Source organism: Colossoma macropomum, unplaced genomic scaffold, assembly GCF_904425465.1.
Source record: "Colossoma macropomum unplaced genomic scaffold, Colossoma_macropomum, whole genome shotgun sequence".
Taxonomy (NCBI): Eukaryota; Metazoa; Chordata; class Actinopteri; order Characiformes; family Serrasalmidae; genus Colossoma; species Colossoma macropomum.
The window spans coordinates 14,213,683-14,240,265 of NW_023494790.1; the positions used below are offsets into that span (position 1 = coordinate 14,213,683).

Consider the following 26,583-nt stretch of genomic DNA (forward strand, 5'->3'; position numbering starts at 1 on the left):
CAAATGGTACGCAAAATATAACTGAAGTCCCAAAAAGCACATACGGAAACATAATGACTGAGGCAATGACCAACAAAACGCAAAATGCCAAGACAAATGCAGAGAACCCAGAGTAAAACAAATTCTCTTTTGACTTTAGATGTGCTACATTCCCCTGTCACTGGCTACCTTGATTTTACTAAAGTGCCTTTTATCTGTTTGGTCTGAAAAACCAGTTTCATCCCAAATTTGGATATTCTGACAAAACAGAAGTAAAAACTACAAAACAAAAATATCCTAGTTCTTTTGCTACAGCAAACCGTATTATGGCAAAAAGCAGGCTAAGTGCTACGTCTTAAGTCCATAATAACCCATCATGCAGGACTGAGTATTCTTGGTGACAGGCATTTCAGTGCAAACTGTGAAAGCACCTGAGAGAAAGTTTGTGACTTTCCATGCATTTCTGTCCAAAAAGAAATCAAAACTCGGCACAATCACAAAGCCAAAAGGAGCAAGACTAGTTGTAAAAGAGGGATAAGAAAGGAGGGGGAGCTTTACTTTGATGTCATACTGCAATGTGCATTAATAAGCCAATCAAAGAAAAATCTTATGGATATTGTAGTTTAATTGTTCTCTTGTCAGTGGGGGAAAAATGAACAGAGATAGTCAACGATATCTAACGAAGTGAGCAGGCACAGCTCAGCAACTTAAATACCAAAATAAACCATGCAAAAGTAAATTGTACAAAAACAAGCATGAGGACTTTGTTATGCATGGTAAGAATGTGCAGATAACAGTTGTAATTTCAATTAATATATGGTCAATGTGGGTCACGTAGTAAAGTCTTTGTTAAGTTTAAACACTACCAAACATGTTACTCTCCCAAGAATGTTAGTAAAATATCACACTCACTCATTCCAGGCTCGGTCAGATAGCTGTAGCGCTTACGTAAGGCTAGAGATGCAAAGGTATGACGTCGTTCTGGCTTTTCAGTCTGCAACAACAACAACAAAAAGTCCTATCAATTCCTCCCATTATAGGCCCTGGTTGACAGGCTATGTCCCTAATTTGAGCTTAAACATCAAATTTATACATTTACATTAAATTCTCTGAATGAGATATTCTGCAAACTTTTGCTCTGCTCTGAATTATGTTATATGAAAAACAATATGTAATATGATAATGTTTCAGCACTTAATTATTTCTATACTGAGTAGTTTGTGATATGTTATTGCAGATATTGCAGTTTCTAACATATTAACACTGTAATCAAATTATATATAATTAATTAATTCCTAGGATGCTTAAATAATCAAGTACAAGAATTAGGGAGAACTAATAAGATTTGTGACTCCACATATCTTACGTATGTTCCATCTGAAAATAAATGTTCAATCTCTAGTTATGTTTTAAAACCACTTAATTGTACGTTTTCATTAAAGCAATGTGACACAGTACATGGATGGATAAATAAAAATGATTGTCACCCTTTGCCAGTGACATGCAGTACATACTCTTATAGTGTATGGAGTTAAGCCAGTGCACCCACCCATTTATCCATCATACAGTAAATCCCGTGACAGGCAACAGCTATGCAATGTGTGGTTTCACAAAGCAAGTACCCAAAAACTAAAGCAACTGAAACACCAGCACACCACATGGAAATGAGGGGACAGGACTATTACCTCTTCATCGGCATCTGAGTCCATATCCTTTTGGTTCCAAAGATGCATTGCAGAAACAGGGGGAATAACGCAATGGAGAGCAGGGGGTAAGAAACATCAGGATGTGAAAAGGGCGATTGTGAGCACACTGAGAAAGAGCCACCCAGAGCAAAGCCAGAGCGAAGAAACAAACGGAAAATAAAAGGGAACTGAAAAGGTACAGGGAAGCAACCACAAATTATGCCATTGAGAAAGCACAAGCCTGTGCACCTTCAGCCAAAAGCATGGATCCAAATCAAAGTTCTGATTCGGTCGGTCATAGCCACAACAACAACTAGAGAGAAGCTCAAAACAGATAAAAGACACACTCAGGCAGTTTCGGCCAAGTATAACCCTTATTGCTGAAAACACTGCTCTACCTTTCTTGGGTATGAAGATGGCATGATATGGCACGGATGATCAAAGAAGTACAACCTTACCTTTTTGAGCGCTGGCAGGGTGATGTTTAGATTACAAACAGCAGTTTGGGGAAGCCCCTTTGAGGTCTTCATCTCCCTGAGGAAGGACAGTCGCCCGCAAGGTTCTTGGCTATTGTCCCTGATCTGGCATGGTTCAATATAGAGTGAGCAGATAAGCATGAATATCACAAAAGTAACACTGCAAAAATGATAACAAGCTAAAACTTCTTAAACCTAGTCAATATGTCTAATATTTCTCATTATGACGTTATTGTTAGAGAATTACACAATTATTTAACTTCTTTCTAGACACTTATTACTTGTTTTAAGTTCTACTGGCAGACAATTTTGCTTGTTTCAAGACATAAATGCAGCTAGTTTTGCTTATTTAAAAAAAAACCTGCCAAGAGAATGAGGAAATTTCACTAAAGTGATTTTAAACAAAAGTAAAAAATGTGTGGAAATGTACAGTAATTCTATCATTTTATTACATCAATCAGAAAATAAGATATATCAGATTCATCAATAATTCATCATTTAATATGGTCTACTTTGGTGAGATTATCTCTAAACAATTTGAGGTATGTTAACCTCTAAACATTCCTCTGGAGTCTATTTAGTAGTCAGACACTGCAGTTGTCAATTTACTCTTAGCCTTGCTGATCAAAATCAGAAAAGCAGGAAGGTCATTATTTCCTGTGCAGTCTTTATAGACACATGATTAAGAGGGGTTTAAACCACAATTTCAGAAAGTTCTCTACAGAAGGCACTACAACAAAGAAAACGCTACATTACCTTTACACAGAATGGGAGTCTGTTTTCTTTAAATGCGTAGAAGTTAAGAACCAGCTGCTGTCCAGCTTTGGTCAGAGGGGTCAAATTGCCATAGCAGTCCACATAGATTGGTTTGCCTTCCAAAACCTGTAAAATTGTGAGCCATGTAAGCAGAAACCAAACATTTCATTACATGGCTCATGTGCTGAGTTTATAGCATCATTTGAGAACCCAGATGAGATTTAGAAATCTCACACTGCAGTAGACGAATCTGCCTAATGCAATGGCAAGAAAACAAAAGCAAAGAAATACTACAGAGTGGAAATGGCACCGATCCCTCTGTTAAATAACAAACCTCAATGTCTTTGCTTCTGGCCACCTCCTCAAAGTTCTCCTGCTGCTCTAGGGTCTTGTCCACTTTGTCATCCGTCATGCAGAAGCATCGCAGATTGGATTCTACAGGGTCATTCATCTTGGCAAACACTACAAACTTGGCCATGTAGGGCACACAGATGAGCTCCCTGTAGAGCTGTGTGGCCAGACCTACAGTCTCTGGAATCTGATGGCAGTCTGCAAGCCAGAACCTGTGCATGGAGGGGACATCAAGTGGATAGGAGGCACATCAAGACAGCTTACAGAAGTGACAGAACCGTACAGTTAAATATATGGTTTGATCAAATTCATGTGAACCTTCAAGTCACGTTAGCAGGGCCTCCTGGAACTTTCCTCTGGAACTGCAGACTGTAAATGGAAACTGGGGCTACTTACCTGGCAGATACATTGGTAGTGAAAGAGACGCAGTCATTCACAAAGGTGAGAGGAGTAGTGCCAGTAATGTCCTCCCACTGTGCTGGGGATGTGCCACCTGTGAAAAAGCATTCATAAGCATATACGCCAAAAGGAATGTGGGATAGGAGATCCACCAAAAACTGGTGACCAAAGGGGAAACTTCAGAAATCTTTTTTTCGGAATCTTACCCAGTTTTCTCCCAACCAGTCCCCCCCCCCAACTATCTAGGTCTCCCCTTATCAGTTGAAGCATACTGGAAAACTGAAGGTTAGCCTGTGCTTCCTCTGAGACATGTGAAGCACCACCGCATCTTTTCAAAGATCTGTCATTGAACACATCAATGTGCTTGGAAAGCGCTAACTGCCAATTGTTTTACATCAGCTAACAGACACCCATGTCGGCTAGCACTGGGCTAAGTGATTGGAGGGAGAGCGAGAGCCGTTTGCCCCACCCAGAGAGAGCAAGGCCAAATATGCTCTCACAGATGGCTGTGGCATCACTGGGGATCGAACTTACAACCTTCCAATATAAGGCCCAAGCTCAGACGGTGCACTTTGCTTATGGTCAGATGCACTAGAAGAAATTTCTGAGCTGTTCTTACCTGTGATGCTGCACAGAAGACGTAAGCAAGGTGTGGAATCTCCTTTGTAGCCATTGGTCACACCCTCCCCTGAAAGGGGGGGTACAGGGATGGTCATAGTGATGGGTTTGTGGAACTTCCTCCTGCGTGGCTCCACTGTCACTATGGGGCTGAACGTGGCTCTATTCCCCAGGATCTTCTTCACTGTCTCATCTGGGACTGGCTGGGCCTGAGGGCAAGCAGTCAAAAACTGGTACATCAGCGGATCCACTATTTGTATATTTGTTCTGCTTTTAAATGTTCTTTTCACTTTCGGGCCATATGCGGATATCTACTGTGTAGAGTAGATCAGGTAATTTGAACATAGAACAACTTCATGTTTCTAAACTAAGGACCTCACAAAGTAAAAATGGCCAAAAGGTGTTTTGTTTAGGGTTGTAGCCAGCAATGGTTTGTGATTTTAGCATTTTGCCTGCTGAAAAAAGGCAGCCCAAAGATAGTTTTTAGTGCTTTTCCTGCACCAGTGCTGCCTGCTGAAAAGGTTTACGTACAGATTTTATTTAAGTGTTTTTATACCTGAAGTCCAACTCTGATCTTCTTGGTGAGTGCTCCCTCAGGGAAAGAGGCCTGGACTAGAGGAACGGTCATGCTGGACAGAACCCCTCCCTCAGGACCCATCTGGTTACTCTCCTGCTTAATCCGTGACACCACCGCAAAGTACTGTGGGAAGTCTTTAGTGATGATCCTACAGATGCGCTTCTTCTCCAGATCCACTACACTGTCCAGTTCTTTGGGGACAAAGTACAATGATCATTTCATGCTTAAGACAAAAGCAGCATCATATAAATATTTCAGGAAAATTACATTAGTGCCTTCTAGCTTGTCTTTAAAGTGTCCTTCAGAGAACTGTCAAAACACTGTCCCACATGCTAATCAAGAGCTTTTGACCTCCTATCCTAAAGCATTGGGTCACAGTATTTAGACCTTAAAATGTGATAAATGTCTCATTGTGCTACGTTTTTCAAACTTGCCAAGAAATGATCATACTTATTTTTATGTATAACAAAAGTATTTGGACTGTCTCCAGACAGCAGCACGGCGTCTAAAATCTTTATATACTACTGGTGCATCTTTTTTTTTATTGTAGTACCTTCGTCCATGCCGTTGAGTAGCTCATTGAGGGCTTCAGTCCTGCAGTCATACTGGTGCTCCTTCCACGTCTCGCCGTTCTCACTCCTGAGGATGATCAGCTCACGCTCCTTCCCTCTCATGGAACCAAAGTGAGGGATCTCCACTATCACTGGGCTGCAAGAACACACCACACATCAATAAGACTGGACTCTTCCAATGAACCCAGAACACAAGCATGTCAAGGATGGGAATGGGTATACTGATCTGACTTTGAATAAATGACTGATGAAGGCTGGACATATGGGACACACTTCAATAGTGCAAAAGAGGGGCACTTGGCACATCTGACAGTAATCAGTAAAACTGAATTGTCCATTGATCTACAAATCTTTATACACAATATGTAAAGGCAATAGAAATATGTTCATTAAGTGTAAGTACTTTGTACTTAATACTTATAGTGCTTTATACCCCAAGCTTTCAAACTTCAAAAAAATGCAAAAAGAAATCAAATAAAAAATAGAAATGCTAATCTACTGAATGCAACATTCCAAACTTAATGAAGTAATCAAGTATAAAACAGTGAGGACATACTGTCTGATACGTCTATCTAACACATTCTGGGAACAGGAATGGCTTTTTAAAAACTACAATAAAATGTAATGTTTTCTTCTAGAGCTAAACTAGCAGTGTAGCTTAACGATGGCACAATACCACTTCACACTTCATTTTGAAAGTCCCCTATAGATTATCTCCAGATGCTCAAATTGTTAACAAACTATCTGGTGAAACTCTGTTGAATGATGGTTAAAGACAAACTAATCATGTACAAAGAAACTATAATGGACTCTCAAAATAAAGTGTCAGCCTGATTTGATAACAATTGTGAAAACTTTAGTATCGTCCAATACTGATCTGATATTTTTTTATGGATTGTTTTACGGTAGATTTGTTACTGGACTGGATTGGATTCACTCTTTTTTCCCTCCAATATCCAATCCAGCAATTTCTACTGATACTGACCAGACAATGATACCCATTAAAACACCATCTCTCAGATTTTAGCAGTGTTCTACAGCACTGTATAAAAGTTAGAGACCACCTTTTAAATTTTTATTCACATTCAAAATGGCCATTACGTCCGCACAAGGTATTCATTTTTCAGCTTTAGGAAAAAAAAACAGAAAACATCGATTTAACAGAAAAATACAGACAGTCCTCAACAACTGTATGTATATATATGAGGAGACTATAAAGTTCAGTCTCAGAAGTTGGTTGATTGCATTTTCTGCTTCTCACAATCCACATAATCCCAGTCACATTTAGTGATGTTCTGAGAACACACCATCAGCTTCTTTGTTTCATAAGTATTTCTCAAACTTCTCAGCAGTGTGCTTGGGGTCATTATCTTAGGGTAGTTCTTCCCAGATCAGAGGGTACTGCATGATGTAATAAAATTTGTTTCTTTACTTATCAGGATTCATGATACTTTCAGTCAAAACAAATCACCAATTTCAGACTTCGTTTAAATTTACATTTCCAGTATTTTTTCTGACACTGAAAAATGAATAACTTAAGGGTCGTTTTGACTAAAACCTAAATAAACAAAACGGTAGTCTTTGAGTTTTGCACAGTAATGTATAAAGATGATGTTTTACAAAAACATTTTTACGCTAAAGTGATATTTAGGTACAAACATTTCTTCAGTTTACTGGAAGGCTGCAGACATATGACAAACAAAAGTCTGTGTAGATGAGCACGACATTCTCCACAGTGACAGTCATGAAATGACAGAAAATTACACTCGATGTATAATCACAGAGAAGGTACCATGAAAACGACACATATATTTTAATACTGAACTACAGGCAAATTTCACTGGATCCTGGATTCGAAAAACAGAGTATACTGAAATCTGCAGTTCTGTACTGTGTTCATGCTCCTTTTGGAAATACTGATGCCTTCTGCAAAACTGCAACAGCAAATGATACCTTCTCCAGAACAGAAAGAGCAAATGAAACCATCTCCCACATGGGATGGAACAGTGGGAGTCTGTGTCTGATCAAACACGGGCAAAAGGCAGCAGCCATGACAGCAGCAGGTAACATGCCCAACAAGCGCAGCAGAGTGAGCTGGAACAGCCGACACGGTCTGCTTTCAGTTGACTGAAAGCCTTAAAGAAACAGGTGACTGGAAAGTAAAACAGCCCAACGTAAAATCAACAATGGCTTTGGTCAACAAAAGTTGTCGGAGAGTAGCTTCTTTTCTGAGCGGCACACTCCTACCCAATAAATTTTGTTCCTCGAGGCCCAAGCTGCAGGATTCGGCTAACGAAGCTCTCGCCCTCATTAAGAGGGGGGAGTTTTCGGGGAAGATGGAGTTTACTGAATAACATCCATGCAGCAATTAGAGGAACAAAAAGGATGAACACAAAACAGACTGTCATTGCTGCAGGAATATTTAGGTTCCATTTCATCAGTTATGACTTTTGCTAGTTAGCCTGAGACCTCTACAATATTCCATATACTGTAGATTTTGCTGTGCACTTTCTATGGTGGAGCTCTTTCAGCAGTACTTTGTGAATTACTTCTGACATAATCCTATGGCTCTTACTAGTCTACCTGGCATTACTGAGAAATGGGGCAAATGATGAATGAAAAGGGCTATATTGTGCACTAGCCTATACTACAGGTTTACCATCAGATACTGGGGGCTGGCATGATAATGGTGGGCAAAGCTGGCCTGTCTGACTGCTGAAACACCTCACCACCACACGCTACCAAACACAGATGACTTCCATGGCAATGAAGAGAGAAAAAAGCAGGAACAGTCAGGGACATGAGAAGTGGGAGTGCTGAACTTTCAAGATTGTTTAACTGATTAAAGTATTTTAAGCGGGGAATTAACTCTCAATCACCCAACAACAGGGCCAACATTCTGACAAATTTATATATTGTAGTGTAGCGTTGTAGAGCACTGCAGGATAGTCAGAGTCAAGAATGAGACCAGGACACAATGAGTCCGATTAGTGACCGAGACCAGGAGTGGTGATACTGAGACAAGACCAGATTAAATTTTTTTTTCAGAATATAAAAATAAAAAGAAGAAAGGAAAAAAACTGAAATTAATTTGGACATTCATTATCATTCATTATACATGCATTAATTAAACAATAGACTGCAAAAAAAATTATCACTACCTAATCACTACTTACTTCAACTGAATATAAAGCAAACCACATACATCCATTTTTCTTAATGAAACCACAGTAATAATAACATTCCAATCTGCACGCAGGGGATGTTTGATTTATGGAACCAATAAACATTAAATGAAAAAATGAATACTCATATGCCACCAAGGAAAGGATCAATTAGATCATCAACCAGCAGCAAACAGATGTTGTTTAAACATGTAGAAAACTGACTGTTTAATTCTGTCTGAAAGTGTTGCTGATATCCAATAAAAAAAAAGTTCGGTTTCCAATCACCTCAGACTGAGACATTGAACTCGGCTGATGTTGCGTCCAGTTTACCCCAAGACCAAGAGAAGAGCAAGTCAAAATGATGTTGAAACTGAGACTGGACTTGAATACTACAACACTAGCATAGTGGATAACAACACAGCCCCCAAAGTTTAGGTCGCTATAGAAAAGAGCATCTGCCAAATGTAATATAAAAATGTTCTGTTTATATGTTGTCATTTGTCATTTTTGAATGATCTAGTCATCCTTTAGTTTGCAGTTTCTTTGCAGAGAATTAGACTTTTTCAAATGCCCCCTTGAAGCAAAATTGAAAAGAATCAGCAGTGGCTGTGTTTCTACCAGCTTGCAGCACTAATTGTACCATCAATCTTGGCTGTTAAAGAGAGAGGGTAGATGATCCTCCCTTAATCTGCTAGCTAACTTTAGCTCTCCAAACAGCTGTTCCTGCTGCCATTGTTACTAATGATTTGACATGGCCTTTGGCATGGTCATTGTATATTTTACGTATACGTATGTATGCTGATTCAATTTTCAGCACCCCCAACATAAAATGCCTTCCCATGTCCCAAGAAACAATAAAAATGAAGGCAGGGAAAGAACGCAACTTACCCCAAGAACTGAGCTCCGGCGGGTCCCACCTCCACCAGGCGGCTGGCCAGCCCCTCTCCCTCCACCATGGGGGGCGGGGAGGCCAGCTTGTGCCTCTTGACCAAGCGGCAGGTGATGCGCGTGGGGGCCGTGCACTTGCGCGGCGGGATGATGATGCGCATGCCGTTGTGGCGGCTCCCCCTCATGGAGCCGCCGCGGGCGTCCACCATGAAGCTGACCAAGAACCTGCGGGGGGTGATATATTTCACAGTGAGGAGGTGGAGAGAAGGCAAAGAGGTTGAGGTCATCCCATGCTGTGATCAAAAAACTCACACGACCAAACACCAGGGAGGAGAAGAGAGGAAAGTGGGTGAAAGCGGGGAGAAAGGTAATGGGACTGAGCACTAGCCCTGGCAGTTCTTTGTGCTACCACGCAACAGCGTTTGCATGGCTGAGCACAACTGATTTCCAAACTTCTTTTAGTTTTGATTAATAATGATAAGTGTGGCTGTTACATGGATAGGAATTCTGTACAGCAAAAAAACTGCCAGAGTAGACTGCTCAAGGAGCAAAACGTGGTCGTTAGACAAGTTTGTTTGTTACTGAAGAAGATGGCCTAGGACAGAGATCGCTTCAAACTTCATGCTTTATCAAAACCAGGTGAGTTAAGAGCTGACCAACAATACTGGCTGCATGGCTTTCACTCACAGTGGAGTTAAAGGGGAATTCTAAAATGTCTGCATCATTAAGTGGTTAAGATGTTAACAAAGTCATTCTGAGTGGAGCCAGACATCTGAAAATTTTAATGCCTCTAAAACAGGAGTCTCAATTATCCTGGGGGTGAAGGGGTGGGCACTAGTCAGGGGGTCTTCTCCAAGCATGGCTGGATGATGTGGGGGTCCCATATTTTTAACACGATTGAATTTTAGCTATACTTTTAAAAAAGAAGGTTCTTCAGGTGTTCTTTAAAAAAAATGGTTTTACATATAACCATGAATCACCTTGATGATTAAAGTGTTCTTTGCATCATGAAAGGGTTCTTCAGCTTGATAGAGAATGTGCTGCAGATGTCTGTGTCTAGAATCTTGTTGAAAAAGGTTCTGTGTAGCACCAGAAAAGGTTCTGCTATTGTTATATCAATCTTGTTACAACAGAAGAACACTTTTGGTGCTATATAGAACCCTTTTTAAAAAGGTTCTATAGAGAACCACATACAACACATTCTCCATCAGTCTAAGGAACCATTTCACCATGCAAAGAACCCTTTAATCATGCAAAGTTCTATATAGCGCTGTCGCCTCACAGCAAGAAGGGCCTGGGTTCGATTCCCGCCCAGACGACCAGGGTCCGTTCTGTGTGGAGTTTGCATGTTCTCCCCGTGTCTGTGTGGGTTTCCTCCGGGTGCTCCGGTTTCCTCCCACAGTCCAAAGACATGCAGTGGACATGCTAAATTGCCCCTAGGTGTGAGTGTGAATGTATATGTCTCTGTCTGCTCTGCGATGGACTGGCGACCTGTCCAGGTTTTATCCTGCCTTCTGCTCAATGACTGCTGGGATAGGCTCCAGCTCCCCCGTGACCCAGAAGAATAAGCGGCTTAGAAAATGTGTGTGTGTGTGTTTTGTAAAGTAAAATATGGGGAAGAGCATCTGATATTTTTTACAAGCACGAAGATTCAACTAATTAAATTAGACTAATAGCTAACTTAGTTATCACTAATTTTCTATCATGCCTGTTCAATGTGCAGCATATATGCTGTGTCAGGCTTTCTTTTGAATGGCTCTGTGTGCATCTGGTGCTCTATTTTTACACCATACACATAAGCCTAAGCTGATTTTAAACAGCTTCTATTCAGTATCCAGTTATAATGTCTGATGGGTGAAGCAAATTTATGCGTCAGATGTTTAGCCATGGAAAAATAAAAAAAATAAAATAAATTAAGGATGATAAGGATGAATTGTAAACGTGATGGGCTGTAAAGGAGACATTTTTTACAATAGTTCTGAGACACGATTGTGGCCTATAAAGAAATCCAAGTTTGTAAGATTGTGTACAATGCAACATTTCACATCACACCACTCTAAATGATTTTGTTAACATCTCAACCATTGAACCAATTAGAATTATCCTTTAAGTATAAACTAAGATTCTACCAAATTGCAACTAATTCTGACTATGTCCATATGAAAACATTTGTGTCCTTGGTAAGCAAAATGAGTTTTAACACCTTCATAATAAATGAAAGTAATGTGATGATTGCGAATTTAAGTCACACTTGAAGCATTTTAATAGCCCCTTCTCTATAGACCACATACTGAAGGACATCCAACCAACAAACATCTTCATAAGCTGTCACTTTTGTGCTAAAATATGAAAAAATATACTGGCTGGGATATTGAACTGACCAATATCCTCCATTCATAAGATGTCATCTTGCTTAAAAGATCGTACATCCAAGTTTTAAATAAAATCTTACATGCCAAGACATGTTAATGGGTTAATTTCCTGTTGATGGCCACTGATTCCATGTCCATAAAGATAAAGGCCAGGAGTGCCTACACTGTAAATCTAAATTTGGGTTTTAACTTAAAAAGTTAGTTAATGGGCTGCCTTAACATTCTGAGTTTATTTAACTTGAACAGTAAGTTAACAGAACAAGAATCTGTGGTTTATGTCATGACAAATTATGAATTGAAGTTCAAACAGCTCAAAATGTAAAAGGCCCATAATAAACTTTTTATATTAAAACCCATTTTTTATACAGTGTAGGTAAAATATTAGACATTAAGACTAGAAATATAAAATGCTTCCAATATCATTTTTTTGCAATTACACCATATTCAGGTGGATGCCAACGACATATTCAGAACTGACCAAAGCATCAGCAAATGCAAACAGCACTGGTAGTTTTAAAAATAACAACTGTCTTATGAAGGTGTTGCTGAAGTATTTGGACACTGGCTTATGGACAAAAGAACACGCATCTTGAAAGCTTTTTTTTTTTCCTTTCATGTTAAAACACATCATCTTATAAAATTCTTGAAGCCACAGTAGGCTGGTTCACCCTGCTAACCGGCTTGGTATGGACCAAAGGTGAAGGAGAGAATAAATGAAACAAGCACAGAGAGGAGAAGAGAGAAGAAACACTGTGATGACAGGGCACAACCATCGTCACCTGGAGTCATATTGAGGGAGCGGAGAGGAAACGCTGCAATGAAACAAAAACGGAACAACGGTGGAGGGACAAAATCAACAAGGTTCATCATCAAGCACCAAGACAATGTTGTTATTATGCAGGAAGATGAAGGAGGATAACAAGGCGACAGAGCATAAAGAGCAACTGGAGGACTGGAGGAAAGGAACAAGAGAGCATTAGCATTATAAGCACTGGCGAAAGACGTCAAGGCTCTTTAGCTGAAGAGAATTTGTTCAGAAGTCACAAAAAAAAACAAAGTTTTAATTTTATATTCATTATTCTGCTCTCATAGCTCATTGCAGGGGTGAAATACTTGGGAAAATGTACTTCATTACAATACTTAAGTATTATGTACATAATCTATAGTATCGATTCTAAGATGGCTACAAGTCTATGTATGTCTCAACTTTGTCCAGTGATCTATTTTGTCATTTATGTCCAATACGTCTTTGCTTAAGGAGCCATGGCTTTGAGTTTCATGTTTAATGTTAACAATATAGTATTTTAGTCTGATAATAGCTCACCTGGCGCTGCTTTTATCCAATGGCCTGCTCACAGTTTCTGTTGTGGGCCTTGCATTTGCTTCTACTAATGATGCTATTATCTACTGTCATGCTCCAGCATGTTATCTCCAGCAGAGGCACATACATTTTTTTTTTACATAGTCCTTAATGATCAACAATCTATATGCTATTCTCTAAAAAAATCTGATCCAGAAATAGTTAATGCCACAAATACACCTTGCAGGCCAGATGAACAGAATTAGTTTCATCATATGAATTTGTAGGTTTTATATTATACAATAATACGTCTTTTAGACTTTACATTGAGTAAATGTTAGAAAAGTTAAAAGTTGGATATTATTTTAAAAAGTTTTTGCTTTCTCAAATGGCAAGAAAAACTTTTTTTTTTTTACCTGTTTTAGGTTATAATGATTTATTGTATGTTAAACCTTTGAAATACTTGTTACAAATGTCAAAGACCAGAAACTTTTGGTCATGTTCTCTTGCGTTTGTTTGGCACTGTTTTTAATAAAACATTTAACCAAATTCATATTAGTGTAAAATAATAATGCCTATAACTGTCTTTGTATGAGGACTTGTGCTGCAGATTAGTTGATGGTTTTCTGTATGGGGAAAATGAATGGCATGTGAAAACAAAAACCTGATATGTTTTGCACTGTATATATTTATTCATTTTAGTGTCATGTGGTCTATGCAACAAACAAAGTAACACTCCAGTACACTGAAATATCTATTAATAAGCTGTATAAGCTAAAATACCTATATATATACATATATACCAGCACTGTTATATACCATTACAGTATATAACAGTATAAATACTGTTATATACCAAAACTAGCTGGGTGGCTCCAAATGTACGGTTCTATTTACAGTTGGTTCAAACCGTATGGTTCTACTGCCAAAGCAACTTAGTCACAACATTTGGTAAAGGCTACCGGTTTCTTTGGGGTATTTTGAAGTAACATTGTTTAAGTTTCAAAATGTACTGTTCACTTCCAAGTCTATACAGTCCATATATAGAAACTAAGCTGCAAAAATGTCCTGAAGTATTAACTGTTTCTGCAATGTCACAAGAACCAGCTCGTTTACATACATCCACCTATTTGGCCTAGTTTAGCCCTGTCTATTCACACTTAAGAGTTATGGAGCATTTCTGCTCTGAATGCTTTTTGAATGATGCACAATACAGGACAGAGCTCATTTACAAACACCAGTCTTAAGGGCCCAGTAACAAAAACAGCTTATTTAATTATAAGATATAAAGAGAGGCTGGAAAACAGTCATGTAAAATGTATTCTGGTACATAAAACCACACAAATGTTAGTGGACATTAAAAAAATAAAAATAAAATACAAGAAAAATGTAGGATATGTGCCCCTTAATATGGGCATGATGACTACAGGATGATGGCACTATTGTAAAGTATTATTATTTTTATTACCCCAAAGATGCACACAACTCTTACCCTGAGTGGATGGGGCTTGAAACCAGGTTGACGTTGTCCAAGGTGTCTGCTGCCCAGCTGTAGCGCCTCAGAGAGTCAGTATCATATTCTTTGGCTACAGCCAGGTGCTGAGGGTGAGGGCAAATACATAGACAAACACACACACACACACAGAGAGTCAGTACCAAACAGAAGAGGAACTCTCATTCTCACTGTGCCAGTGTGGTGAACCACAACAAAGAACCAGACTCTCAGTGCATGGCAATAATCTCTGCTAGGAGGAAAGTGCTGTGGGACGGTACAAGTACTGCCTACAGTGCAATTAGCATCTTAACCCCACACTTATCATCCCATTCAGCAGCTGATGGCAGGAAGCATCAACATACACACATGCACGGCTACATTTGAAAATGGTATAGAGGGGAGGTGGAGAGTGGGCAAAGAAATGAAAATTCTGAAGCAAAGAATAATGTCAGAAGTCTAAAGCAGCCAAAACTCTGTGAAAAGCTGGGCTATAAAATACAAGGCAAAAAAAGGAAAAAAAGGAAAAGGAAAAAGTGCTTCTCGGACAGCGAGATGGTCAGACAGGCACAAGGCAAGTGTTTTTTTTCTCTCCAGCAAAGTTCACATGTGCCCTTGCGTCTGAACTAAAAACTGCCAAAACATCAACATAACTTCCTCCAGTGAATTGTACCTTATTCTGGGGTTCAACAACGAAGGGCATCGCTTTACAGACGCCCTGAAGAATTTAAAGAAGAAGAGATTTTTCACTGTAATCACCACCCAAAATGAGCTTAACAAACAAGCAGTCAGTACTTAACACAGATAAAAGGCTAAGATGACCTTTTTCAGCACAGAACACATAGCAATTCTCACCTCAGTGGGGGCTTCTATGTGGAAACAGCCCAAACACGTCAGAAAAAAGGACAGCATGAGGCCAGAGTGGAAGTGCTGCTGATTAATGCCAGCAGGAAATTTCCCTTGTCCGGCCTCAGGGTCCACTTTGGGACAACGAAACCTCTTCATGCAAGCCAGGACAATTTGCGGCCTGGTTTGCTGAAGCAATTAGTGCATGCCAAAATGTCTTGCAATAAAGTATAGGAGCTTGACAAGCTAAGCATTGTATAATTTTGTCAGAAATGGGACATAAATATTTTTAATGCGTTCTAAACTTTCCAAAATGTTCAAAGCTTTTCTGGACAAAGGATGGAGACAGGTTGTCAGCAACCCTGAACAGCATAATAGATTCAAGAATTTGGCTGGGAGCAAAGAAATAATAGATCAGGTCAAATAAATAATAGATACTGTCAAAACAACCATAGAACTCCTAAAGATAATAGAAATAACAGTTGCTAATGAAAGTACAATAGTACGAAAAAGTGTTTGGCCAACCATGAAAATGGTTTCTAACCATTTATCTGGGCAGCAAACATGTTTTTGCTTGTAAAAACAACACACGTTACTGTGTAAAAAGTCCAGTTAAAACAGCCATTAAGTCTTTAAGTCACAATTTTTTTGAAAATATTTAACGAAATTCTACACAGAAGCCTCAACAACTAAATGTAATATCACATTTTCAGTATTTAGTGTGTTCACGCTTTGTCTTCATTACAGCTTCCATTCTTTTCAAGGGACTGGCTTTCAGTTTTTCGGAGAAATCTGAAGGAATATTCTCCCACACCTTCAAAGTTCAGTCTTGGCAGTTGCATGTTTTGTTGTCTTCTCACTTGTGGTTTGTTTCAGATCTGAAGCAAGAGTGGAGCTTGACTTTCTCTTCTCTCTCACAGATGAAAGCTTTAAGTACTGTTTATCTGATGGGGACAGCTTTGGTGGTCTACCAGGTCTTGCACGGGTCCCATTTTATCTATTACTTATTTAATGTTTCAGTACTGACTGTTTCGGTGTGACAATTTTAGCTGGTTTTGAGCAGAACACACAGAGCATGACTAGAAAACACAGCTTTGAACAGTTGTACACACACAAAATCATATTGTTTTCATTGAAACACAAAAGTATAAGAACATGAAACATTGTTAATGTTGCACACTGATTTTCAGACACATTTAATTTAAAATAATGGGATCTAACTGCTCACCATGTGGCCATGAGGAAAAGGGATGCAATCTCATTTCCTGCTCCAAAATACAAGGGTGTGGATAAAATAAGGCTCCACATACGAACTAAAACTCTTTGTGTTTCAGTAGTGACATGAAAATGTGGGACAGCTGTTATTGAATAAAGCTTTTATTTATTACAAAATAAAATTCATTATAAATCTAAATCTTTCTACATCACTTCAAAGATCTTTAAAAATGCAATTAATATTTTCACAAATTGAAATCTAGGGGACAGGGTCTTTAGTTTATTATTTTCTCAAATAATGCCTTTGGGTTTACAAAGATCAGAACAATCCATGTAAAAATTTAAGGCCTGAACAATTCAAAAAGGCTTCAATCTCGGATCCAGTCCTAGCAATATCCAGTACAGCTGGGCTTCAGCCTGTACTACTAGAGAAGGTTTGAAGGTGTAAGCTAGGAAAATGAGTTAACAGCATTAAGAAGTTAGTGATGTTAATAATTATATTGTTAATGCATTATTCGCATGTTATTAACAAGTTATAAGCAACTGATAGCCCAATGTTAGTGGTTTTCCTATCAAATAAATGCTTACTGTCCAGATAAACAGCTTGAAATATTATTTTTTCTTGCACAGTACTGTAAAGCAACAGAGAGCAAGGTGTCAAGGATGGGGGGAGAGGCATACCGTGTCCTTGGTGGGCGCCAGGATCTCCTCGATCATCATGCTGTCCCTGGTGAAAGAGCTCCGATTCAGTGTGTTGGACCTATCCGAACTGAAGGAGCGCAGGCTGTTGGCATTCACAGTTTACCACACAATGCAGGGCGGGGGACGAGCGACAATGAGATGAACATAAAACACACACACACCACAAAACACAGAAAACAAAAACAGAACAAAACCACACATTACTGCATGCAGCTTCCAGGGAAACTGGCACACAAAGTTCAACAGAAAACCAACAGGATGCAAAACCACTGCACAGGACACACATGTAAACACAAGACAACGTTTAGTTGTCTTGATTCCATAGACTATAAATACTGTAGGATAAAGATTTGTGTGTGTGCGTGTAAAGGACAACTGAGCAGCATCCTAAATAAGATGAGATGAGATTCTGATTGGAAATGATAAACAATGTAATGTGCTTTACTGACACTGTAAAAAATGAAAAGTCATTTCAACTTGAAATTTTAAGTCAAGTTTCTGCACAGCTTTTTGTAAACTTTGTCTTAGTGATGTTGTGAAAAACAATGCATTTACATACATTCTAATGCAAAAGTTTGGGCGTCCAAGGTCAAATGGCGTGTTTTGTTGATTTTTCTTTTAAAGCACAATTACTGTTTATTTTCTGAATGTAACATACTGGAAAAAATAAAGCATAAAATGTGTGCAAGATTTATGGTACATTTTTTCTTATTTGTTTCCAATATGTTGAATGCAGCAAATAAACAGTAATTGTGCTTTAAATGAGCAGAAGTGTGATCTCTGTATAGGACGTGCACTAATTGTGCACTAAAGTTTGCAAGAAAATGCCACATTCAAATGTGTTCTCTGTAGAAGTCATTCTAACTTTTTCAGTATTGTATCTAAATCAGGTCTACAAAATACAAAATATGGTAACACGGGGGGTGAGGTCTTCCTCCACTCAGACGGCAGAAAGCTAAGGCATTTGTCTGCAGGCAGTTTGAGGTTATGACGGGGTTTGAGTAAACTCGACTGAAATTGTTTAGTTGACCTAACTTTAGATGATTTTTTTAAAGGAGAATTCTTGTATTTTTCCCCTCAGGTCCATTTATGAAAATGTGTGTGGGTACATGTACCAAAGACAGCAAAGTGAATGGGTGTAGGTGGGTGGAAATACTGTCGTATGAGAAAGTTTGAACAGCCCCAGTCAAATTACATGTTTTGTTGATTTTCTGAGGAAAAATAAGTGAATACATTTTCCATAGGACTTTCTGCATATTTCAGTGCACCATTTACTAATTCACATTGGGAAAAATTGAAAAATAACTTTTGCACAAGCCACATTTTTTTCATATTTTCTTCTCTATTTAGTCGTTTCCAATTCCACCCACTACTTAGGACTTCCCCAATCACACGATACCACCAGCGCTAGGAGGGCGAAGACAAACACAAGCTTCCTCCGAGACATGTGCAGTGCAACGTCTTTGGACAGCTGAGCGCATTTGGAGGAGAGCACTAACCGCCAGTTCTGTTACAAAATCTATCAGATATCTGCACTGGCTAGCATCACGCCAAGTGACGAGGGAGAGGGAGGGCCATCCTACCACCATCCTACCACCCAAAGAGAGCGAGGCCAATTGTGCTCTCTTGGACTCCCGGCCACGGGTGGCTGTAACAGGCCACATTTAATTTTGTTAAATGTTTTATTTCTTCCCCACTATGTTAATTGCAGCAAATAAACAGTAACTGTGCATTAAGAATGTGTAGAAGTGTGTTCTCTGTAAAGGATGTGCTAACTTATGTTCACGTAGAAACAAAAATATGTAGTTTGACCAGGGGTGCCCAAACCTGGGCAAAAAAACATGTTGTTTTTTCATGACATCACAAAAACAGTCAAACCAGACTGTTTTTACAGTGTAGTTTTCATATATGGACTGTATGGACTGGTGAGTTAATGGTTTCCATTATATGGGCCCTTTACAGTTTTAAGTTGACCTGACTTAATTTTTACAGTGCATACATATGATGCATGAGCCTTGTGAGTACGTCACACAATTATCTCTTCTTTCCCACACAAGGAATAATTGCACTTGAAAAACGTCAAAACAGATGTGAAAGAGAACAAGTGGTAGTAGCATATTCTTGGATTCTATTACAGAATCCTGACTGGCATAGATTGCTATTCTCAGTTGCAAGGAAGACTCGGCCTCTCGTTAAAAAAAAAAGCCCACTGAGCCGGTAGCTTTGCGCTAGACTGGCCTACATGCTGTACATGTTTGGTATGTGCTAGCACTGTGCTATGGCAATCAACATGAGGCGATTCCTAGTTGTAAGTTCAGGTTGTGCTTGCCACGAATGCAGTATCTCTTCATAAATATCTAGTTTATGAAATGGAGAAAACAGCTATTTGTATTTTAGTGTCTGTAAACTCTATGGATCCCTGGAAGCCACATTAAGGAAGCAAGCCACTCCATGAAACTAAAATGATCAGCACAGACCTTGCAGGAGTTGCGAAATAATTTTATGGCCAAGCACAACACAGTAAAACTTAAAGGGGAATTTCAAAATTTCTGCAAAAGATGAATAATTAAGATGTAAACAAAGTAATTGAGAGTGGTTTGATGCGAAATGTTCCATTCTAGTGAAACTTACAGAGTCAGAGTTGTTCACAGTGGGGGTAAAAGGAACCAGACGTCTGAAGCATTTAATTCCTCTAAGGCTGGCTTTACATGGTGAAACCTTCACGCAACTAGTTGCATGTTGTGTGTTGCATGCAATATAATTTCTGTGCAACTTGACAGTTAAAAAACAGTTCAAAAGCTTGTTTCATGAACTGGAGATGCAACTATTGCTGCTGAGTTTCTAATGTGTTACATTATGTATCTCAATTAATTTCACGTAGGTTTCAAGCAACTAAAGTTGCATTACAATTACACCATGTAAAGCCAACCTTAGAGGCATTAAATGCTTCAGATGTCTGGTTCCTATCACCATCACCAGGAACAATTCTCTGAAATGTCACAACAGAGCATTTCACAATAAACCACTCTGAAAGCTCCCTTACAGAAAGCTATTATATGAAATTGTTACTAATATGTTGCTTGATGCCTGAGGCATTGATTCCTATTATCACCACTCTAAAGAGTTTCTCTACAATCCACCACTTCACATCAAACCACTCTGAATGCCTTTGTTTACATCTGAGAGATTAAATTAAGCAGAATTTAAAATCTAAAACAAAAATGAAGCTGCAATCCACAGATAAGAACAGCATAAATTTCCCCCAAAAAAGTTGCAAAGCAAAGCCTTAAGACGCTTGTCAGCAAGCTCTCTGCAGCTTTTTAAATCTTCAGTGAAATGTACAGCAACATGAAGCACATCACAAGACAGTGTTCCATGAAGTAATGAGTCGAGGGGGCCACATCAATGTCTGTGCATGTGGGGAACAGCCATGCCCTCTTACCTGACTTTAGGACTATGGTGGGAATTTGGTATGGCGAGAGGAGGAACAGAGGAGATCGAAAGTAACAAATCAGAGAGAGAGCGGGCAAAATGCAGTGGTTGAATGACAGCCTGTAATGCTCTGCCGTTGCATTGCAGTTTGCTATCAGACCTCGTAATGCTTGGCACCTCTGGTGAAATGCTTGTGGTTTAATTGGGCCTTAAAGGAATAGTTTGGCAAAAAAAATCAAATTTGCACAATTTTCCCTTACCTGAAATGTAGCTGATCAACCAAGACAAGTTTGGTTCTTTAGTTTTGAACTACAGCTATAAGGCTAATGCATCTAACACGCAATGGAAGCTAAAATACTATCAGTCAGCCTTGTGTACACTGCATGCTTAAGCTGCAACCACCCTAGACATTTGTAGTATTTTGTCACCTTCTGAAATGGTCGTGACCTAGGCTGGACTGAGACACCTTCCATTTGGTGTGGATAGCAAGTTAGCGAACTAACAGTAAAAACATAAAGATGAACAGAATTACACCACGTAAGTGTATATTCGCAACAATATAGTGCTGCACATTGAACAGTAGGTAACTGATGCGATGGTGGCAGAGGGGTGGCTAATATGTGCAGCTGCGCTTAGCCAAGCAGCTAACCTAGCAGTCAGCAAGCTGGCTAACTCGCCTATGATAACCAGTAAAATCACATAAGTAGAGATAACACAGTCAGTCTGTCGACTAATGGTATATCTCTATTTTATGTGTTTATTTATCTCCAATAGGGAATATGGATCTTCAGCACCAGTATATGGGCCACTTACAGGTCAAGAAAGTGTAAAGTTTCAACTCTGTGTAAAGTTTTGCTTGCAAAATGTTTTCACTTCAGATGCGAAACCACACACTGCGGCAAATTCTATTGAATAATCTAATGAATAAAATTCCACTAACACAAAGGTACTGTGACTTACTGTTCTAAACATTTGCCTCAAACTGTGTTGAGTTTAGGGCTGTAACTATCAACACCTTTAATTTCATTTTCACTTACATTCTATTGAACATTATCTATACTGTATAAGAATAAATAAAACTTTTTAAAGAGTAAATAAAAGGATTTTAAAACCTTATTGTTAATTTTATTGGTGTTTTTGCTATTATTACTTATTAATGAAACTTGAAATACTACAAGGTAATAGGAAAAAAAAACAATTGTAGAACAAACAGTAAAAACAAACAGCAGTAGCACTCTAAATGCTGTCTGACATCTGTCCATTTCTGACCATTCCAAGCCTCTATTACTTGTTAGCTACATTAGCCTTGTAGCTCCAGTGTGAAACAAACTTCAAGACTCCATGGCTGATTCAGGCAGGTTGAGGGGAAAATTGTGCAAATTAGATTTCTGACAAACTAAACATTTCCTTTAAACATGACGCAACAGTATGCAATGTACAGCATCCCTGTTTGAGCCAGACATCAATCTTACACGGGTTGCCCAGGGCGATTGTGCAGTTATGGTCAAACCAGTGCTCACAAAGAGGAGGTGTGCCGTGCTGTCTGAGAGCATGCAATGCAAGCAGGCGCCTGGTCGATGCTGCTAAAAAGAGAGTTGAAAGGAAGGAGTGAGCTCCTCAGCATCATACAGGAAAGACTAAAACCAAGCTCTCACTGACCCAAGCATTTAACTACAATATGATTTCATTTAAACAAAACCAACAAGAAAGTGACATTTCTCAGTTGCTAATGAATGCTTGGGGCAGTGGTTCTTGTATCCTGTTGGCCTGCATACATGTGCAAGGCTTACATGTTCAATAAACTCATTTGAAGTATCAGACGGCATAAAAAGTTTTTTTTTGTACATTGCGGGGGAAAATCCCCTGCAGCTAGCCACATGTAGGTTAAACATTAGCCTCCATGTGACCCTGGTGCATAGTATTGATCCAGGCTTGGACAGCACGCATGACACACTGCAAACACTGGCCAGGCTGCCAGTCAGCCAGGACTCAGGAAAAAAGACCTGGGTTTACAAAGATAACAGGATGAATCTTATCCATTCAGGTTTTGGTCTGATTCATAGATGATTTATAGGAGGGATGTGACTGCTCGTGCTGCGTCTATGGTTCCCAGGTACAACAGAGTCGCTAAGGTCTTTGAGCACAGTCACATCTAAGGATGGGACAGTTACTGGTTTTAATGATATATCGCAGTATAAAACAGAATGGTAATAATGTTTCAGATTTTAAAATCGATTATAATTTTAAAGGGGAAATTTTCCAAAGAAGTCAAACCTGTAATAATTTTGGCACTGACATCATGATACGAAATTTTGACTGTCCCATGTCAAGTTCTACTTTGTCTTAACGAAGCCTGCATATTATGAAATTGCACTTAAAACAGCACTCTGCTGATTACTGTGCTATTAAACTGTGCATCATCGGATCATTTGAGTTAGACAGCAAACCAAACAACATCTCCAACTTCAAACTTCAAGACATTTACAGTCAACACACCCAACACAAGCAACATCAGAGCAAGAGTACTTGTTTAAATAGTGGTGAACGTGTGTGTATAGGTCATTACCTCGCAGTACGGGCTCCAATGCTGAAGCCCACATAACCCTCCTGAGGCAGTGAGTCATCACCCAACTCGCGCAGGTCCTGAGGTCCCAGGTACTTATCCGTGTCCCCTGTCATCGCATCCTCACCTGGTACACACAGTCAGAGTCAGTACAGAGCCTAGAGGGTTTCCTCCCTGAGGGGAAAGCTGATGATCACTCAAGTCCACTAGTTTACTACACTCATCTGTATAAGGCACTCCACAGGCTGTAAGAACCGCTTTATTTTCTCCTAGCTTTAACATTAAAGGAACAGTTTGATGAAAAAATCTAATTTAGTAATGGAAACGTATGTTCCACCAATTAGCATTGTGTAAACAGCATGCTTAAATCATCACATCCTTGCTTGGAGTTACTACATCATCTGAAATAGACGTGCTTGTGTGTTTTTTGGCACAGTATAACATACTATACAAAAGCAGATGGCATTAAAGGCCTAGTAGTAATGCCAGAGTGGGCAATGGGGAGAGTCAAGACAATTCCCAGTGGATTGGTAGCATTTTAGGGCCGGTTACTGTGAGTTATGTATAAACCAACACATATAAATACAAGAACACTCAGTCAAACTGTTTAAATGTTACATCTCAGTTTATGTCTGCAGTAACTTTGGGGTTAAACCAGTGGCCATCACCTCAAGTTATAAAGCCCTAGTTGATTGAAATCAATGAATTCCATCTTGTACTGTGTATAAAGATTTCCCGTTCCACCTTAAATCATGTAGCAGTTACATTCACTAACCCTAATCCTAAATTTTGTCTGTACTTTTGTGTATAGTTATAGATCATTTTATGTCATACATCAGAAACTACATAAGCAAGTCTATTCAAGTCTTCTTTGTAAAACTGTTTAAAACTAACTCAACACAACCCAGTTTGAGGTGAATGCATGATGTTTTAGGCATGCATGTTAACTGGTGGTGTACACGCTTTCACTCCTTGTTAACTACATTAGCTTCATTGCTCCAATGCAAAAAAAGGAAGTAAACTTCAGACACCAAAAAAAGATTATGTAAATCCATTTTTAACAAAATATACCATTTCCATCAAAAAATGGAGAGTAATTCAGATACTGTAGTTATTGAAAAGGGAATCTACAGATATTTCTAATTTTCTGCATAACAGAAATATTGAAATGCAAACATAGTCACGCAGAGTGGTGTGATGTGAAATGGTTCACTGTAGAGACACTTATCAACTCAGATTTCTTTACAGTGGTGGTGGTCGGAACCAGTATCTATAACTATAAATATAGCCATTTTATTTATTATCCAAAACTACAGTGAACCTACAGTTGTATGCAAAAGTTTGAACACCCATCAAATTACAAGTTTTGTTGATATTCTAAGTGAAAATAACTTAGCACATAATCTACAGTGAACTTCAATATGGCATTCTCTTGCTAATTCCCCTGCCCTATGTCTATTTATTTGCTAAGGTTAACATACGAGAAAAAATGTTCTGTTCAATTCAACACATAAAAAGTAACTGTGATGTGATGTGTGCTTATTTTAATTAGAAACTCAAGAGAACATGTCACTGGACCAGGGCACCCAAACAATTGCACATAACTGTATATTTATACGAAATGGTGGTAACAGTAAAATAGTGGTAAATCTGTAAAGCGTTTTCTTTGTGAATTTTTTTGTTACACAATCCTTGCAACTTTCAACAACAGATGTATTGAAAAAATATGTTTTAGACAAAACCTTAACATAAAACTATAGTAAAACATTGTCTCAATGTCTCAAAACACAACATATTTGTAACTACTTTGTGTAAATTTTTCTGTGATGTATCTTTTAGATGCATGGTTTGGTTCCTATCACCAGCACTGTGAACAATTTTGACTGACAAGTTTCTTTAGCTGGTGCATTTCACATAAAACCACTCTGAATGACTAACACATTCCGAAGTAATTGGTGAATCAGTAAAATCGGTACACTCTCCTGATGGAAAGCTAAGAATCTCTGCTTATACAGTATGAGAGAGCAGGCAGGTAGAAACCATAAAGAAGATCATAAACAGAAGACATTAAGTGTGAGTTTGAGAAAAGCAAACTATTGTTCACTCTTAAAGCTCAGGACTAGTAAACAGCCTAGCACGGTTAAAAGAGAAGAGCTACAGCAAGTGCACACTAGAGACAAGAGAAAGAGAGAAAGAGAGAGAGAGAGAGAAATTGAGGAGGGTTGGACAGCATTCCAGCAGTGACAATGCTTCCCCGTCCCCCGCTGCTTATTACCACGGCAACCCCTCCCCGTCAAACCACTACTGCTGTACCATAACTGACACACACATTTTTATCCCCTAAACTATGTATATGCCTCATAAAAGAATGTAGCCCCCCCCGCCCGTAAGCCCTAACTGCCTGCATTAAAGAAGAAAAAGAAAAACACATACCATTGACTAGCCCTCTGAATAGCCTTTCTTTTCAAACCGCAAACTCGACAGTGTCAGCAAAACTTTTCTGAGTGAACGGCTCTGAGATCAGCTTTCCCTCGCTCGGGCTGCCGTGCCTGTGCTGCGCTGCTAAATCTATCACGCATATGTTGGGCTTAAAAACAAACCCAGTGACAGTGGCACTAACTCTGCGGTGTTCTCTTACACATCTGAGCAGCCATGGTGCTTTCCTCCACCGTTTTCAACAGGTCTGAAAATCCACTCCTGCTCCGTTCATTCCATGTGTCCTCAGGATAAAAAGTTACTCTGGCTGGGCAGCTTCAAATCCATGCAATCAGATCAGATGAAAAATCCCCAAACATCCGCATGTCCCACTTTCCTGCACGGACCACCTGAAACTACCCGCTTGTTCTGCTGCTCTGAGCGCACTCTCTCACGAACACATGCACGGGAACACTCCCCCCCACCCCCCGCCCCCCCAGCTGCTGACGACTAGGCGGGAGTTCACAGCAGTAGTAGCATAATGTTCCAGGACACTCCAGTAATGCCCCCCCTTTCCCACCCCCTCAGCTTTGGGATTGGACACCAGCCCCTTGTACCCCAGCACAATAGAGAGTTGCTGTGTGTGGAGGATGAGGTCGGGGGGCAGTGAGTGTGTCGGGGGGGATTTCTATGCCTCTGAGTCTTAGGTGTACTCCGTAATCTGACTCTGAGGAACAGAAGGGGAACAAAAAGATCCCCTTTACTGGCAGGAGGACAC

General features: G+C 39.4%; 1 protein-coding gene across 33 annotated transcripts in view; it reads right to left on the reverse strand.

Moving 5' to 3' along the window:
- The window catches only part of ank3b (ankyrin 3b), a 236,278-nt gene that overhangs the window by 24,995 nt on the left and 184,700 nt on the right, over positions 1-26,583 (reverse strand). For 20 of the 33 annotated variants that reach the window (XM_036572225.1, XM_036572236.1, XM_036572232.1 and 17 more), the window contains 13 exons: positions 23,394-23,517; positions 17,375-17,477; positions 14,633-14,739; positions 9,469-9,693; positions 5,395-5,549; positions 4,821-5,032; positions 4,266-4,473; positions 3,644-3,740; positions 3,231-3,459; positions 2,897-3,022; positions 2,123-2,245; positions 1,665-1,691; positions 892-973 (listed from right to left, as the gene is read on the reverse strand). In XM_036572225.1, coding sequence (XP_036428118.1) covers positions 892-973; positions 1,665-1,691; positions 2,123-2,245; positions 2,897-3,022; positions 3,231-3,459; positions 3,644-3,740; positions 4,266-4,473; positions 4,821-5,032; positions 5,395-5,549; positions 9,469-9,693; positions 14,633-14,739; positions 17,375-17,477; positions 23,394-23,517 — 1,818 coding nt within the window. Of the gene's footprint in view, positions 1-891; positions 974-1,664; positions 1,692-2,122; positions 2,246-2,896; positions 3,023-3,230; positions 3,460-3,643; positions 3,741-4,265; positions 4,474-4,820; positions 5,033-5,394; positions 5,550-9,468; positions 9,694-14,632; positions 14,740-17,374; positions 17,478-20,837; positions 20,850-23,393; positions 23,518-26,583 lie in introns of all 33 variants that reach the window. The other 13 variants (XM_036572226.1, XM_036572251.1, XM_036572247.1 and 10 more) reach the window with 7 other exon arrangements.